This window comes from Euprymna scolopes, chromosome 33 (genome assembly GCF_053919585.1).
Source record: "Euprymna scolopes isolate OS-2025 chromosome 33, ASM5391958v1, whole genome shotgun sequence".
Taxonomy (NCBI): Eukaryota; Metazoa; Mollusca; class Cephalopoda; order Sepiida; family Sepiolidae; genus Euprymna; species Euprymna scolopes.
This window is the reverse complement of record NC_136514.1, coordinates 48316035-48333422: the sequence shown is the minus strand read 5'-3', so window position 1 is coordinate 48333422 and position 17388 is coordinate 48316035. Positions and strand designations below refer to the sequence as shown.

The 17388-nt window shown below is 33.1% G+C and overlaps 1 protein-coding gene across 1 annotated transcript in view; it reads left to right on the top strand.

Annotated features, from left to right (window-relative positions):
* Positions 1-17388, top strand: part of LOC145258210 (C-type mannose receptor 2-like) — a 445837-nt gene that overhangs the window by 207444 nt on the left and 221005 nt on the right. Inside the window, exons 5-7 of the mRNA XM_080116148.1 lie at positions 3008-3104; positions 13687-13813; positions 16239-16345. Coding sequence (XP_079972274.1) covers positions 3008-3104; positions 13687-13813; positions 16239-16345 — 331 coding nt within the window. The remainder of the gene's footprint in view (positions 1-3007; positions 3105-13686; positions 13814-16238; positions 16346-17388) is intronic.

Genomic DNA, 17388 nt, shown 5'->3' with positions numbered 1-17388 from the left:
AGTGCGGCTAGACAGGCAACTACCTCAAGCCAGGATTGAAACCCGACCGTTTATACGGCAGTCAAGGCTTCTAACCATTACGCTATTGGCGGCTGCTTGAACGAGTAGTGAGTTTAACGATGTTTTGATATCGTCCGAAATACCTCCGCTCGATTTAAATCGTACATATATACACGCTTGTTTGTTCCGCCATTGCCTCATAAGTTTAGTTGGTGTCTATTTGCTAAATCTCTGCATTATTCTGCATCCTATAAACCTAAAATTCTTTTATATACACGTTAAACAATGCTTCAAACAAACTACATAAACTTAAACTTAAACGTGACAGATAAACTGCAAGACAAGATGTAAAACGTGATAGAAAAAATCGCCAAGATTTCATTTAAAACTTAGACAAACTTAAAGACAACATGTTAATTGCAACTTAAACGTAGCAGAAAAACTAAGAGTAAAAAACGTTATTTAAAAGTTAAACGTGACAGACAAACCGAAAGAGAAAAAGTTATTTAAAACTTAAGCATGGGAAGAAAAATGACGAATCTTTTCTTCAGCTTTACAAACCAAAACATGTAATTCCCGATTTACGTGGCCACTGAAAATAAATACAAATTGAAATAGTTACAAAATATGATTAAATAGTCATCCTCGTTCTCTGTCTCCCCTTTCTCTCACTGGTCCATGATTTAGAACGCAGATCCAATTGAGTAAATTTCTTCTGCCTTCCATAATTCTTGAGTCAACTGCCAATCGAATTCGAGAAAACCACCCCGTCAATTCCACTTACCTTTCTCACTTGTCTCACTTTCCATGTCAAGTACTCGTCTGAGCTCCAATCTCTGGTCTCCCCTCGTCAATCTTCACGATAAACACCCGTCTAGCTGAAACCACTGTCAGTAGTTTACCCCCACTCTTTATCTGTGCCTAAATCAAAGCGTATATTCCATGAGCAAAGCTTCTTTCTTAGAAGTGCACGACTGTGGAACTCTCTCCCGTTTGCCTGTTTCCCACCTGACTACAACTTTTATGTCTTCAAGTTCAACATAAACAAATTCCTGATGAACCGCTCCCTTAAGTAAGACACACTATCAAATCTCCAATACTAAAGATTACTACGATAATATCCCATTGATTACTGTACACGCAATAACCCTTATCTCCAAGTGGCTTCCAGGCCTTGATAAGTGGTGACCTCCATGTAAAAAAAGAAAAAAAATTAATACAGCAGTGCTTGTCGTTATTCTCTTATGTACGGAATAAACACGAGAACTCAATTTGAAAGTGGATTTGACATCAGGTTTCTTCAGGCGAATGTCGACTTTGCAGAATAAGAGATCAAAACTATAATATATACGTGAATGTATACACTAGATGAACGTGTATGGTGTTTTAAGATCTGTGGAAACGAAAATATATTCATCTGGCATTAAATGACCCAAGGAGGATTTGATTGTTTTCATTTCCGGCATTGATATGCCGGAAAACAAATCAAAACATTCCACTGTCACTAAATAGGTGACATACACGCACGGATATGATAATTAATGATACATAGTCTGATATCTTTGTTCTCTGTTTACTTACCACCCCACGAGGGCAGAGTTAGACACAATGTCGGTTTTTAACGGAGGAAATCTTCAACTCCCTCGAAAGGGGCACTGTTGATTTGGACAAAAGTAAAAATGGTCTTAGTCTATACGGATTTCTTCTGCACTGGCCGATGACAGAAAAGATAAAGTGTAGTGTCAGGACAAATACTGCACGTTCATTTAGCTGAAACGCGGGAATTTGTCATCATATTTTTTTTCGTTTTTGTCGCTAATTTCAGAATTGAGAATCCCCTGCTTTAAAAAATGTCCAACAAAATGAAATTTTTTTAAATAGTACATTCTTTACCCGCACATTTACATTTTAAACGGAAATACATGAAACTAACTTTAAAAAGCTTTGCTAAATACGGGAATTTTCCATTATCTTTATTTTTTTTGGAATTTTGTCAAGTGGTTAATAATTTCAGAATTCAGAAAAAGCCCCCCCCCCTTTCATCCTAAAATGAAAAAAAAAAAGAAAAAAAATTGAAATCGTACATTCCCCCACTCTTATCTATATTAAAAAAAAAAAAAAAAGAATAAAAATGAAATTGACTCATAAAAAACAATAATGCCACAACCCCAATTTTACCGTTTCAAAAATGAGAAACTGTTGGTTATCATTTTGCGTTAAAATGTCAAATATTTATTTGTTTTTTTTTTAGCGAATATATTTTCAGACTGTTTACTTATAATTGACAAAAGATTCCCTCCCCCCTCCCCAAAGTATGGGAGAGAACGTTGCCGAAGAACTAAAAGTATATTCTCATAAGACGGATGCTTTTAACCGCCATTTAGATTTAGATTCGAAAATGTAATATTTTACACTTTCACAAAGAATGCAAGTAAACTTATATGTTTGGTCATAATATTTAATGTTTTTAATCGAGAATGCCTAGCCCATTTGCTTTTGTAACGTGGCCGTTACGCGTTGCTTTAGTAATTCATAGAAATAAAACTGTAAATAAATAAATAAACAAAATCCAGGTCGACATTTTTTCTTTCGGCACAGCTTAAAAAAAGTCACCTGTCCATTGTAGACAGACACGCGTTTCTCTTTCTTGCGCCCACATGCTAGGCACAGCCGGTCCATTCACGTGTTGACTTTATACGTCTATTTTCTTCAACGTCGAATTTCTTGCTTCCGATCACGAAGTACATTTTTCTTCTTTTCTTCGTTTTCTTCTCACGCACACTTCCTAATTTGCATATGAGCCTTTTTCGGCTCCTGCTGCTGTTGCTAATCTCTTTACAAGCCAGCTATCCTTCACTGCTGTTGATCCTTTCCCACGTGCTCATATGCACTATGTTATACTTTTCATTTATATTATGCACTCTGTCTCGAAGAAGAAATCTTTCTAGACCGAGGCGGTTTTAATTTTGTTTCAATCCAGTGATCCTAACTTATTTTCTTTATTTAGATTTGCCCTTTCATTGCGACAACGATCGAGGATGGGAAAGTTACAATGGCACCTGTTATAAATATTTTCCGCAAGAACTCGACTGGTTCAACGCCAAGTGAGTATTTGAAATTTCGTTTTTGAATTTAATTGATTCATCAAAGCACCTGTCAATCAGATGTTTTTTTTTTTAGATGTGAATATCACCCCTGTAAAACTGCCCCTTATTACTCTTCTCACAGTTTTTTAACCGTAACTTTGAATGACAAGCAGATCGGTAAATTGCCTGATAACTCGCTTGGTCTCTGCGGGGGCTGGGCATGAATCTCAAAGTGTGGTATCTGTTCCGGCAGATACTGCAATTAAATACCATATGTGGGGGCAACCCCCACATATAAGAGCATTGCTCTTAAGCAATCAGTTATTGGTCATTGTAGGGGAAACCCTTCATACCAATTGTCACTATCCAGTTCCCTCTCGAACTGGTCTCCCTCCCCTTCACTATCCACATTAAAAAATGGGCCTTGTGCCTAATTTGCTAAGTGGGGAAGCAAATAAATAACCGGTAAATTGTCTGATAGTTGCTTTTGTAAGTTACGACCGAGTTCAACTAAATTCAGACAAGATGAAGATGTTTTCTTTTTTTTTTTAATAAGAACAATTTCGTTCTATAAAATTTTTTGCATTAAATAAATTTTTACTTTGAAGAACTAAACATTGTCTAACACGCAAAAATGTTCTCAGCAATATTACTAATCTATTGAATTTATAAATTATATTTCTCTTGGTGTGTCCGTTGGTCTGTCTATCCCTTCCACCCTTTCTCGTAAACTATTAGCCCGATCTAATTGATAATTTGTATGCACCTTTATGATAAAAAGCAGCAAACTACGTATTATGTTATCCGTTCAATGCATAGTTACGCATTAATGGCGATTAGAATGGGTTAGTTACCACGGTACTCTAGAAGTTTGGCATAAATCACTCATTCTAAATCAACGGACAATAACTTTTGCCCATTTTTAATGAGCTAAAATTTATATATATATATATATATATATATAAATATATAACTACTTAATTTACTCACATAAAATTAGTATACGAAAGTATAGATTTATGCGAAATGAAAAATTTGCTATCCTGTACTTTAAAGAACCCCAACATCTATTAAACTGTAGAAGAGAAATAGCAAATAACTGTGTTCACAAGATAAAATTTACTCTAGGATAACGATACAAAATAGTTTTAAAACTAACAAAATCAATAGAAAATAAACAAATAAATAAATAAAATAAACATGAATATACATAAAGGATCACACATATATGTATATATATATATATATATATATATATATATATATATATATATGTGCATATATGTATGTACACATATATATATTTATATATAAACTAACAATAAAAAAACACTTACCTAGTTTGAAAACAGATCCTTTGTCCGATAAAATGCATGCCCATTGGCTGATAGGAAGGGCGCGGTGGATACTAGAAAGCGGATTGGCTAACTAAAATCTCAATAGAAGAGGAGCATATAAAAACAATAAACAACTACAGAATTCGCGCATAAGCTTGAAGAGTCCTAGAGTGGATGAAACGCGAAATATTTAGTGTAGCTTAATCGCCATATATATTTTATAAATTACCACACACACACACACACACACACACACACACACACATATATATATATATATATATATATATATATATATATATATATATATATATACCTTTTAATAGTATATAAACTTTTAATGTTGCACTTTCGGAGCATATATATATAATTTGGAAACCTATTCAAATACCGTATACGTATTTATAGCACATTCATATAATTTTATTTGATATATGGTACGTCTCACACACATATTTCGTTGAATGGTATATACCAAATAACTCATCAGAGACCTGTATACATCCATAAAGTCATAAGAAAAAAAAACTTTCTTATTTTAGATTATTTATAGATCGTTCCAAGAAAGAAATGACACCAGAAAAACACGGACACCAATCAGAATTTTAATTTAACTTTTTAGCTGAATGATTATAAGTGCTGAACTTATTATCAACAGTGATTTAAGATTATCATTATAGAATGAATTCTAATACGAATTGTTTCGAATATCAACGTCGAACTTCAATCAAAAGATTATAGTGTAGTATCATTGGCTAATTAAAACAACAGTAGACCGTTTTTATATTGTAATAAAGGCGGGGAGGGGAAAGCATTTCGCATTTATTATGTTTCAATATTTCCGGTTATCTACGGTATTTGTTTCCAGTCGTCCTGTACATACACTTCACTTGCCACTGGTATTCAACAATGTCGACTCAAGAGAGGTGAGTTGGAGATTGCGCACCTCCTGCCACAAAAATTTCACAAGCAGGCACCCCTACGTGGGTATCCATAGTCTGTCAGAGACTGAAGGAGACTGTTTTTCATTTTTTTTTATATTTCCGGTTAGACCAGATTGCGCACTAACCTGATCATTCTCGTGACAGTTTTTCGTAGCCTTACTACTTCCGTACTGGCTTATGACAAACTGAAAGCGACTGTTTGTGACGTCATCGATAGTAGACTGCCTGAGTCGATTTCCAATGTGTTCCCCGGAAAATTTTACATAAATACAATTCTATTTTTAATGGAGATTCTCTATAACTATTTTTTCATAGGTAACACACATATGGACATTAACCCCTCCTCCCCCGTATATACAGAAGTCAGATTATGTAGATGCTAAGTCTGAGATAAGTTAAAATTAGTTTTTTTCCGGGAATTTAAAATGCATTCTTCATTTTTCTTTCTTTTTTTTTTCATTCAAAGCTTCTTTACACACTCTCTCTCCATCTCTCTCTCTCTCTCTCTCTATATATATATATATATATATATATATATATATATATATATATATATATATATATACCTTTTAATAGTATATAAACTTTTAATGTTGCACTTTCGGAGCATATATATATAATTTGGAAACCTATTCAAATACCGTATACGTATTTATAGCACATTCATATAATTTTATTTGATATATGGTACGTCTCACACACATATTTCGTTGAATGGTATATACCAAATAACTCATCAGAGACCTGTATACATCCATAAAGTCATAAGAAAAAAAAACTTTCTTATTTTAGATTATTTATAGATCGTTCCAAGAAAGAAATGACACCAGAAAAACACGGACACCAATCAGAATTTTAATTTAACTTTTTAGCTGAATGATTATAAGTGCTGAACTTATTATCAACAGTGATTTAAGATTATCATTATAGAATGAATTCTAATACGAATTGTTTCGAATATCAACGTCGAACTTCAATCAAAAGATTATAGTGTAGTATCATTGGCTAATTAAAACAACAGTAGACCGTTTTTATATTGTAATAAAGGCGGGGAGGGGAAAGCATTTCGCATTTATTATGTTTCAATATTTCCGGTTATCTACGGTATTTGTTTCCAGTCGTCCTGTACATACACTTCACTTGCCACTGGTATTCAACAATGTCGACTCAAGAGAGGTGAGTTGGAGATTGCGCACCTCCTGCCACAAAAATTTCACAAGCAGGCACCCCTACGTGGGTATCCATAGTCTGTCAGAGACTGAAGGAGACTGTTTTTCATTTTTTTTTATATTTCCGGTTAGACCAGATTGCGCACTAACCTGATCATTCTCGTGACAGTTTTTCGTAGCCTTACTACTTCCGTACTGGCTTATGACAAACTGAAAGCGACTGTTTGTGACGTCATCGATAGTAGACTGCCTGAGTCGATTTCCAATGTGTTCCCCGGAAAATTTTACATAAATACAATTCTATTTTTAATGGAGATTCTCTATAACTATTTTTTCATAGGTAACACACATATGGACATTAACCCCTCCTCCCCCGTATATACAGAAGTCAGATTATGTAGATGCTAAGTCTGAGATAAGTTAAAATTAGTTTTTTTCCGGGAATTTAAAATGCATTCTTCATTTTTCTTTCTTTTTTTTTTCATTCAAAGCTTCTTTACACACTCTCTCTCCATCTCTCTCTCTCTCTCTCTCTCTCTCTCTCTCTCTCTCTATATATATATATATATATATATATATATATATATATATATATATATATATATAAGTGAACGTGTCTGTGTATCTGTGTATCTGTGTGTCTGTGTACATTTCCCTACGCAATAACTCATAATGTCAATTTTTAGTCTACAGACTCGAAATTTGATATACAAGTTACTGAGATTTGGGAAAATCGATATGATCGGTTTTGGCCAGAAATTTGGCGATTAAGTTCAACGATTTGACCTCTGAGAACTCTACCAAACTCCTCTGACAATTTTTCGTCTACGCACTTGAAATTTTAGATATACGTTCCTTGGACATGGATCTAACTTAATAACTTGATTTGAACCAAAAACAATAAATTTTAAGGAGTCATAATAGGGGTCAAAGTTAAAAAAAATTGACCTCTGCGGTCTCTTCCAAATTACTCAGACAATTTCTGGTCTAAATATTTGAAATTTTACATAAAGGGTATTTAGAGATAGGGTAAGCTTTTTCATCAGTTTGGGTCGAAAATTTTTAGTTACCGATATATAAATGTATGTATATATGTCTGTTTGCATGTCTGCCTTAAACTTTCAACAGAGGCGACGGATTTTACCAAGATCAGTATCGTTTTAATGTTCGACCTTACATACGACAAATATCGAAAAATTGGCTAAAAACATTAATATCTTCCCCTTCAACTAGGCACTTTTCTACAGGGGGAGGTCACTTTTTTCGCCGATATTTTTGAAAGTTATCCTCTCCTTTAGATTGTCTAGCCTTAATTTTAAAAAATGTCGCTTCCGGTTTGGCGGTGGTCGTAACAGCATAAACGTTAGGTTTCACCCCGTTCTTTTCCTCCTTTGCGGTACGGGTTCGAGCCTGCCTGCCTACTACCACTTCTTCTTTTTTTTTTTTTGCTCAACATACACATCCAAACGCCCGGGCAACACCGGGCTAAAATGCTAGTAAAATATATATATGGAAATATTCTTTATTCACTCATATTTCCGTTTTTATATATACCAATCCTTATTTAAGAAGCTCAATGTAATTATTAAGCATATAATGAATAAATGACAAAAGTCTATATTTCGAATTTCATCATGTTTACCATCTTATAAGTTCTAAGTCCAAAAATGGCGTAATGTAAGCAAACTGTAAGATAGTTGCAGCTTCTCTTCCAATTTTCAGATTTTTTTAAAAATCATGTCCAAACGCATTTTATTTCCTTTTGTTGGATTGATTGTTGCTATTTCTTGTGATGAGTTAAGGGCAAAATAGATTCACTAATTGATATAATAATTAAGTGATTAATATTGTGCTACGAAACAGATACTGTCAAGAATTGCAAGCGTCAACTGAATTAAAGGAATAAATTGTAAGATAGTCAACATAATGAAATTTGGAATATAGACTTTTGATATTTATTCATTATATATATATATATATATATATATATATATATATATATATATATATATACAGTGATGATCATATTTATTGGCACGGTAAAATAAAAGTTAAATTTTGTCTAATAAATTCTAAAAAAGGGATTAAATTAAAGAAAATAACAAAGTATATTATGTATTTTTAACTGGCCTTTCCGATGCAGCAATCGGATTTTAGAAAAAATAAATAACAAAGGAACAACAAACATAATTGCAAAAAACCCCTGTTCAAAATTATTGGCACGGCTTTGTTTTTCTTTTAGTATCAGTATAATATCAATCAATTTCCGGTTTACGTGCTTTCTGAACTTTTTTATAGCCATATTATGCTTGTTTAACGCTAATTCAGTGAATAATTTTTTTCAGATAATTTTTAGATAGCGATTTATTTAAACTATTATAAGTGACTAAATTATAATTTTCAATCGCCATGGTTAAAACTAAGGAACACAGCGAAGACGTCAGGAAGCTTGTTGTAGCATGCCATACCAATGGGGAGGGCTATGATAAGATTTCAAAGAAGCTAAACCTTCCCAAATCCACTGTTAGAGCCATAATAAACAAGTTCAAATCGCAAGGCCACGTTATGAGTTTAGAGGGTAGAGGGAGAAAAAGGATTCTTTCCCCAAGAGATGAACGGAAAATTGTTCGACAAGTAAAACAAAACCCAAGGATCTCTGTTGGGGAGATTGTTGATGAACAGAGCACCTCTGGAGTGAATGTATCTCGACATACAGTTGGTAGAGTTTTGAAGAGAGCTGGTTTAAAAGCATGTCGTCCGAGAAAGACTCCCTTATTGAAGCCTATGCACCTGAAAGCAAGGCTAGCCTTTGCAAAACGTCATATTGATAAAGATGTTGCATTCTGGAAACGTGTTCTATGGACTGACGAAACGAAAATAGAGTTATTTGGCCATAATAAAGTGTATTATATTTACAGAAAATCTGGCGAAGCTTTCCTGCCTAAGAACACCATACCCACAGTGAAGCACGGTGGAGGCAGTTTGATGTTTTGGGGATCCTTTGCTGCCTCTGGACCAGGGCGACTTGTTAAGGTCACAGGTAGCATAAAAAAGGAAGATTATGTTAAAATATTGGATGAAAAGCTGAAAGACTCTGCTAAAGAGCTCTCACTTGGTCGTCGTTGGTGGTTCATGCAAGATAATGACCCAAAGCATTCGGCTAAACTGACTAAGAAATGGCTTGAGGACAATCATATTAATGTTTTGGAGTGGCCATCACAAAGCCCAGACCTTAATCCAATTGAAAATTTATGGAGAACACTAAAATTGAGGGTAATGCAAAGGAAGCCTAAGAATCTTATTCAATTGGAGGATTATTGTCAGGAAGAGTGGGCTAAAATTACTACTGAAGAGTGCAACAACTTGGTTGTAAACTATGAAAAGCGACTGAGGAAGGTAATCAAGGCCAAAGGCTATACAATTGATTATTAAATAAATCGTGCCAATAATTTTGAACAAGGGTTTTTTGCAATTATGTTTGTTGTTCCTTTGTTATTTATTTTTTCTAAAATCCGATTGCTGCATCGGAAAGGCCAGTTAAAAATACATAATATACTTTGTTATTTTCTTTAATTTAATCCCTTTTTTAGAATTTATTAGACAAAATTTAACTTTTATTTTACCGTGCCAATAAATATGATCATCACTGTATATATATATATATATATATATATATATATATATATATATATATATAGTAATTTATAAAATATATATGGCGATTAAGCTACACTGAATATTCCGCGTTTCATCCTCTCTAGGACTCTTCAGCGCATAAGCCTGAAGAGTCCTAGAGTGGATGAAACGCGGATTATTCAGTGTAGCTTAATCGCCATATATATTTTATAAATTACTAACTAGCTCTACCTACGTATTGAGCACTTTTGAAGTAAATACTTAAAGTTTACGCATAAATCTATACTTTCGTATATTAATTTTATGTGAGTAAATTAAGTAGTTATATATATGTATATATATATATATATATATCTATTATTTATTTATTTGTTTTACATAAGCATTTATATGTCACTACACATTCATGAGCATTTTTCGGTCAGCCCCCCCTCCACAATATAAAGACGTGTTCCTGTCTTTATTTTGTTGTGTGGTCTTTGGTGTTTTGTTTTTGTTTTGCTTTGTATATTTTGTTTATCGATGTAAAATTTTACATTCTATAATTTTATTATTACGATTATTATTATTCTTATCTTTATTTTTAATTTAAAATTTTAAATTTTATTTATATTATTTCATTATTTATATTATTTCATTATTATTATTATTATTATTATTATTATTATTATTATTATTATTATTATTATTATTTATTTTCTTTGTTTCTTTCTTATATATCGTTATTCTATTCCCTCCGGATCTTTCTTCTTTCTTTTTAATTTATTTAAATTCCGTTGGCCTGTTTTATTTTTAAAATACAATATGACGAACATCCTGATTTAAATGGGAGAGAAATGTTTTCCAATTTTTATTACGGGCTCTACATTTTTATGAATAACATCGCCTGAACAGGCCCCTAGTTACTTGTAATTAGCTGACCGAAACATGCTCATGAATGTGTAGTGATGTATAAATACTTATGTAAAACAAATAATCAGTACATCTTGCCCTATTTCGGTATTGAGTACTCTTGTATGAACCTCGTTAAAATTCATTGATTGCTTAACCTCTGGAAACTATTAACCTGGAATTATATATACTGAAACCGAGACACAGCGCAAATTATCATGGTTTCTTCTTCTTCTTCTTCTTCTTCTTCTTCTTCTTCTTCTTCTTCTTCTTCTCATCATCATCATCATCATTGGGATAGCGTGCGTGTTATTTATTTTGTGTGTCACGCTTATATCCGAGTCTGTCGTTTAATTGTTATGGACTTCCATTTCTTGTAATAAATAATTTTACCAAGAATTCTTCATAAGTTTTGGTTTCGGTTTCGATTCAAGCTTATAAACCCAAATTCTATGGATATATATATATTTTTATTTTGGAACATCGCAACTTTATAATATATAAAAATTGATCGAACATTAACTCTATAATAATATACACGAAATCTACAAGCATTAAAATATCATATTTAAGCGTACTTTATGACCGGGCTACGCCGGGCGTTCCTGCTAGCTTAGATAAATACTTTCGCAGTTTCAACAAAAAAGCTACAATAATATCAGAGCGTCTCCATTTACACTGAACATCTACATAATGCCAACATCAATATATTATACATGAATGAGTCCTCTGTGGAATTTCCACAGGCCCCGCTAGTTATTATTATTATTATTATTATTATTATTATTATTATTATTATTATTATTATCTGAATATTAATTTTCTTGTCCGGCATCCAATGTCACAAAAACATCATCATCGCAAACATTAAAGAGAAACAAATTACCTACCTGTATAGACGCTCTTTATCAGTTAAAAATCATTAAAACTATTTCCTCTCCAAAATTTTTCAAAACAAAAAATATGGCTGTCTGTTTACGGTTTCAAATTGACTATTTTGTTTTATAATTTAATAAAATATGTTGAAAGGAGACTGCATGTTTTTTTTTAATTAAAAATTCTTTTTAAAATTGAAAAAACAAACTGTGCAAGTGAATTGGCATCTCTTCTTTTATAATTCATATTAAAAAATTATTTAGAAAATAAAACAAAACAATGCGTTGTGTGTTGAGTTTTCATTGAAAAAAATGTAAATTTCTTAATTAATTCTTTTTCGTTTTAAAAGGCTTAAAAAGAATTTACTAACAAATTGTTTGACATTCGTCATTATTTAGTTTATTTTATTTTATATTCATTTTATTTATAATGTGTTTTAAATTTTTTACTACCTGGTGATTTCCACAGATTTTGCTAGTTATTATTATGGCCCTCAAGGAGCTTTCACAAAGGTCATCAAAGATCTCTCCTTGAAAACAGCCTGTAGTGTTCCTTGAAAGCTGAGTGACAACAAGTCTCCCCAGGTTTCCAGTACTCTCCACTTCTTTCGATAAAATTTGCAAATAAATTTACATTATCGCAACAGCTGCTTGCCATTGATTTCTCGTTAGCAGCAGCTATTGGTCTTCACTGGAATTTGAGTGGCAATAAGCCTCTCCAAGGTTCCAGTTCTCTTCGCACTTATTCGGCGGAGGCCTGAGCAGTTCCTTGGTCTTTCCTTCCTCCTTGACTCTGCTTGGTTATTTGGTATTACTCTTTATTATTATTATTATTATTATTATTATTATTATTATTATTATTATTATTATTGACTTACATGGAGCTTTCACACAAGTCAACAAACGATCTGATTGGAAACCTGTGGTGTTCTCTGGAAGCTGAGTGACAACAAGTCTCCCCAGACGTCCAGCTCTCTCCACATCCTTCGATAGCATTTGCAAATGAATTTGCATCCTCGCAACAGCCGCTTACCACTGATTTCTCGCTGGTAGTGGGCATTGGTTTATACTGGAATTTGAGTGGCACTCAGCCTCCCCAAGGTCCCAGTTTTCTTTGTGCTTGTCCAGCCGAGGTCTGGTTGGCACTCGCTCCTCGGTCTTTCAGTCCTTATTGATCCTTCTCGGCCCTTTAGTATCATTTTTTTATTAGGGGGAACGGAGATTCAGTTTCTCGGTTTATATGTCCTTTTCGCATCCATGTCCAGGTGTTTTCGTTATTCTCATCTTTTATCATTCTTATGAATCTTCCGTGGGGTTGTTTCTCTTCCCATTTCTCTTTTCTCGTTTTGTCGTTTGTCTCTCTGTTTTCTGTTGTTTTTTGTTTCAGTGTTTCTCGCTGCCATAATTATCCTTTCAGTGTTTTGCATTATGTATTTTTCTAGTTCTTTTGTTTTGTCCTCCTTCACACAGTCTTCTATACAGATCAGTCCTCTCCCGCCGTCTTTCCTTTTCACGTAGAGTCTGTGAATATCGTCCTATGGGTGTAATACATTATGCATGGTCATGAGTTTCCTGGGTTTCTGGTCGAGTTATTATTATTATTATTATTATTATTATTATTATTATTATTATTATTATTATTTTTATTATTATTATTATTATTATTATTATTTTATTTATTTTATTTTATTTTATTTTATTTTGCGTATCTTAAAAAAATGACGTTGATTATTTTTTGCTTACTCTAGGCTTTCGTGTGAAGAAGAAGGCAGCCAAATGGTAACAGTGCTTAACCGGAATACTGAATTTTACGTCAACGACGCTACACTGTTGAATAAGAAACCGATATGGCTCGGTCTTCGCTATGTTGAAACTGTGAGTAAAGTATTTTCTTCCCGTCGTTGGCGTTTTAAGACTTCCATCAACACATTGGCGTTGGACTCTTTAAGAATCGCTCTTCCACGAACTATGACGTGTTCATTGTAGATTGTTCACAGCAGACCTTGCTTTTACTTTTTGGCAGCCTCTTAACGCTCTCAACCTTTTATTGTAGTCCGAACCCTCTCCTCGTATTCTTTGGGTGATGCTTCTCCCAAATGGGAGGGGGAGAGAATTACTACTTTCTGGTTCCACTCTTTAAAAGTTATTTATTTCTCTCCCACGATGAGATGATGTGACAAAGTTGGATTTGTAAAGTCAGCGTCTTAAATAAAGAACATTCTGGCCTGCAAAAAAAAATGCCTGGGTAGCTCCGTCGGCATTCCCCGGTACTGACATCTTATGTGATTAGCAATAAGCCAATCACGCCGCAAAGGGGGAAGGTTAAGCATTCGAGTGTATACCTTCTCGAACAGGACCAAAGACATACCTCAGTCAACATAGAAGTCAATGACCTAGTGTGTTGACTTTGGTACGGGGGGGGGGCGACCGGGCCGATAGCCGGAAGCCATTTTCGATCCCCTCATAATATTAATAATTGTTTAATTGACAGTATACAGAGTACAGCACACTACTCAATACCATCCACGCCAGACAGTTAAAGTTCTTCAGCCATTTAATGCAGGTGGACGGCTTGGATAAAAGCTCGATGTTAAGAAAATCGCCGGAAAAAAGAGCAGAGGAAGACGATAGGCAAAGTTCACTAACAGTCACACCAGTCTATAGATCTCACCAGTAAAATCCAATGCTGAGGAGAAAAATCCAATGCTGACGGGACCGGAAAATCATGATCATCGATGTCTGTAATAACAGACCTGATACCTAACGAGGACAGTATATCCTTTTCAATAACCCTTATCCTTGTTTTTTTTATCAAGGATCGGAGGCCACTCGAAGAATAAGGATTACTGAGTGCACAGTAGTCAATGGTAAAATATCGTAGTAATTGTTAGTCGTTTAAATTTGATAAATTGGATTATTTAAGGGGATGGTTTATTTAGAACTTGTTCACGTTGGACTGGAAGTCAACCAAATTGTAGTCAGCTGGAAAACATGTGCATATACACACAACAAACCTTAGATTAGACGATACACAAATTCAGACACGTATATATATATATATATATATATATATATATATATATATATACATGAAACACACATACACACAGGCATAATATATATATATATATATACAAGAAAAACGTATATATGTGTATATATACAAGAAAACGTATATATAGGCATATATACATATTTATATATATAAGAAAGAAACAATCAGAAACACACACACACACATATATACATATATATATATATATATATATATATATATATATATATATATATATATATATATATATATATATATATATATATATATATATATATATATATATAACCCAACTATACATTGCGGCGATGAAACAGAGATTGGAGCTGAATCAGTATTACTATACCTATTATATTAAGGACTCTTTGTTGGGCCTTTTCCAAGAGAAAGAGGTCAGTGGTAGATGCACCTGCCCAGATGTGGCAACAATACGACATGCATATGCAACAAAAAATAAAGCTCAGAGACGAAAAGTTTCAGAAACCATAATTTATAACGTATATTCAACTACATGTATTCGTTATTTTTTTACTCACTTTATTTCTCATATAAAACAATTATCTACGGACACGTGTTTCGTCATATCTACAGCTCATCGTCGTAGCTGACTGTACTAGGGCTCAAACTTCTTACCACAGAGAACCTCTGATCATAGCCTGTATGGTTAGAGGTTCCAGTTCTGGAACATTCATTTACTCTGATAAGACGTAGATACGACGAAACACGTGTCCGTAGATAACTGTTTTATCAGTATATGAAGTATATATTTATAATATTAGTCAAATAAAGCACGGTTACAACGTAGAACTTTATTACAATTTAGCGAATATCAATATTTAAAAGTTGATCGAAAAGGTGAATTAAGAATTAAGAAAATTTTCTATGATTTTATTTATTTTCACAATTAAAATCTTTGATATAACGTTATATTACGTTGAAATGTTTTTTATCGTAAATTTAAGTTAAAATGTTATTTTAATGGCATATTTAAGTTAAAATGTTATTTCAATGGCATATATAAGTTAAAATGTTATTTCAATGGCATATTTAAGTTAAAATGTTATTTTAATGGCATATTTAAGTTAAAACGTTTTAATGGCATATTTAAGTTAAAACGTTATTTTAATGGCTAATTTAAATTAAAACGTTATTTTAATGGCAAATTTATTATGTTTAAATGAATGTTTGCCATACAGTTTTATATTTTTAATACTCTTTAATTAATGCTATTTTAATGCTATTCAGGCAGACTCTTCAGCTGAAGGTAGCGATAACTACCACTGGGAATGGATCGACGGCACTAAATTGGCGCTGCATTTTTGGAATGAGGGCCGATTCCCTATCATTAATGAGTGAGTTAAATATATACTTTTTCTTCTGGTCTGAAAATGAAAGAATTTGTGTGTGTTTTTTTAATTGTCTTTGAACTGTTTTCGTCGAAACACAAAACCATTGGTTACGGACTGAAATTGAAATTATCATTAAAGTGTAATCTACTATTTTATAAAAGTCACTTTGTGTGTGTGAGTTCTTTTCTCAAAGGTTTCGAAACGGCTGGTCCTATCTTTTGCAAATTTGACACAAACCTAATTCATACGCCTGGTAGTATTCTTAGATATATTTTGCGCAAATATTCGTCCGATAAGTATCGAAAATCGAAAAAAAATCCGACCTTAAAAATAGCTTTTCCCTCTTATAAATAAAATGACATTAATAATTTTTACAGGGGAATATTTTATGTTACACCGGCCAGGGGAGATAATAAAATTTCAACAAATCAATTTTTTGAGAAAAACAGATTTATTATAATCTGGAGATACAGCTTAGTGTTAGAGCATTCGACATCAAATGATCACCTGTTCCAGCTCGGGTGTACATCACGATTTTATTTTTTTCTTAATCAATTTATGATAAAAAAAGAGGTACCATTTAAAATCGCCGCAAATTATTTCTTTGTTTGCATATTTTAAAACTAAACATTGATCAGAAGTAACTTTTTCAGAAGATTCAACGTCAAGCCTAAATATCAGCTGAGGTGATATTGTAAACAAAAGCAGACGGAATTTAATGATTACATCATCATCATCATCATCATCATCATCATCATCATCATCATCATCATCATCATCATCATTATTTATTTATTTTATATTTTTTTGTGATTTAGTCGACGGGCAAATTATTCCTCGTAATCTATATATATATGAAAGTGAACGTGTCTGTGTGTCTGTCTGTGTACATTTCCCTACACAATAACTCTGTCAATTTTCAGTCTACGGACTCGAAATTTGATATACAGAGTACTGAGATTTGGGAAAATCTGTGTGATCGGTTTTCGGCCAAAAACTTTGGCTGTTAAGGAGTCCAAGTTCAACGATTTTACCTTTGAGAACTC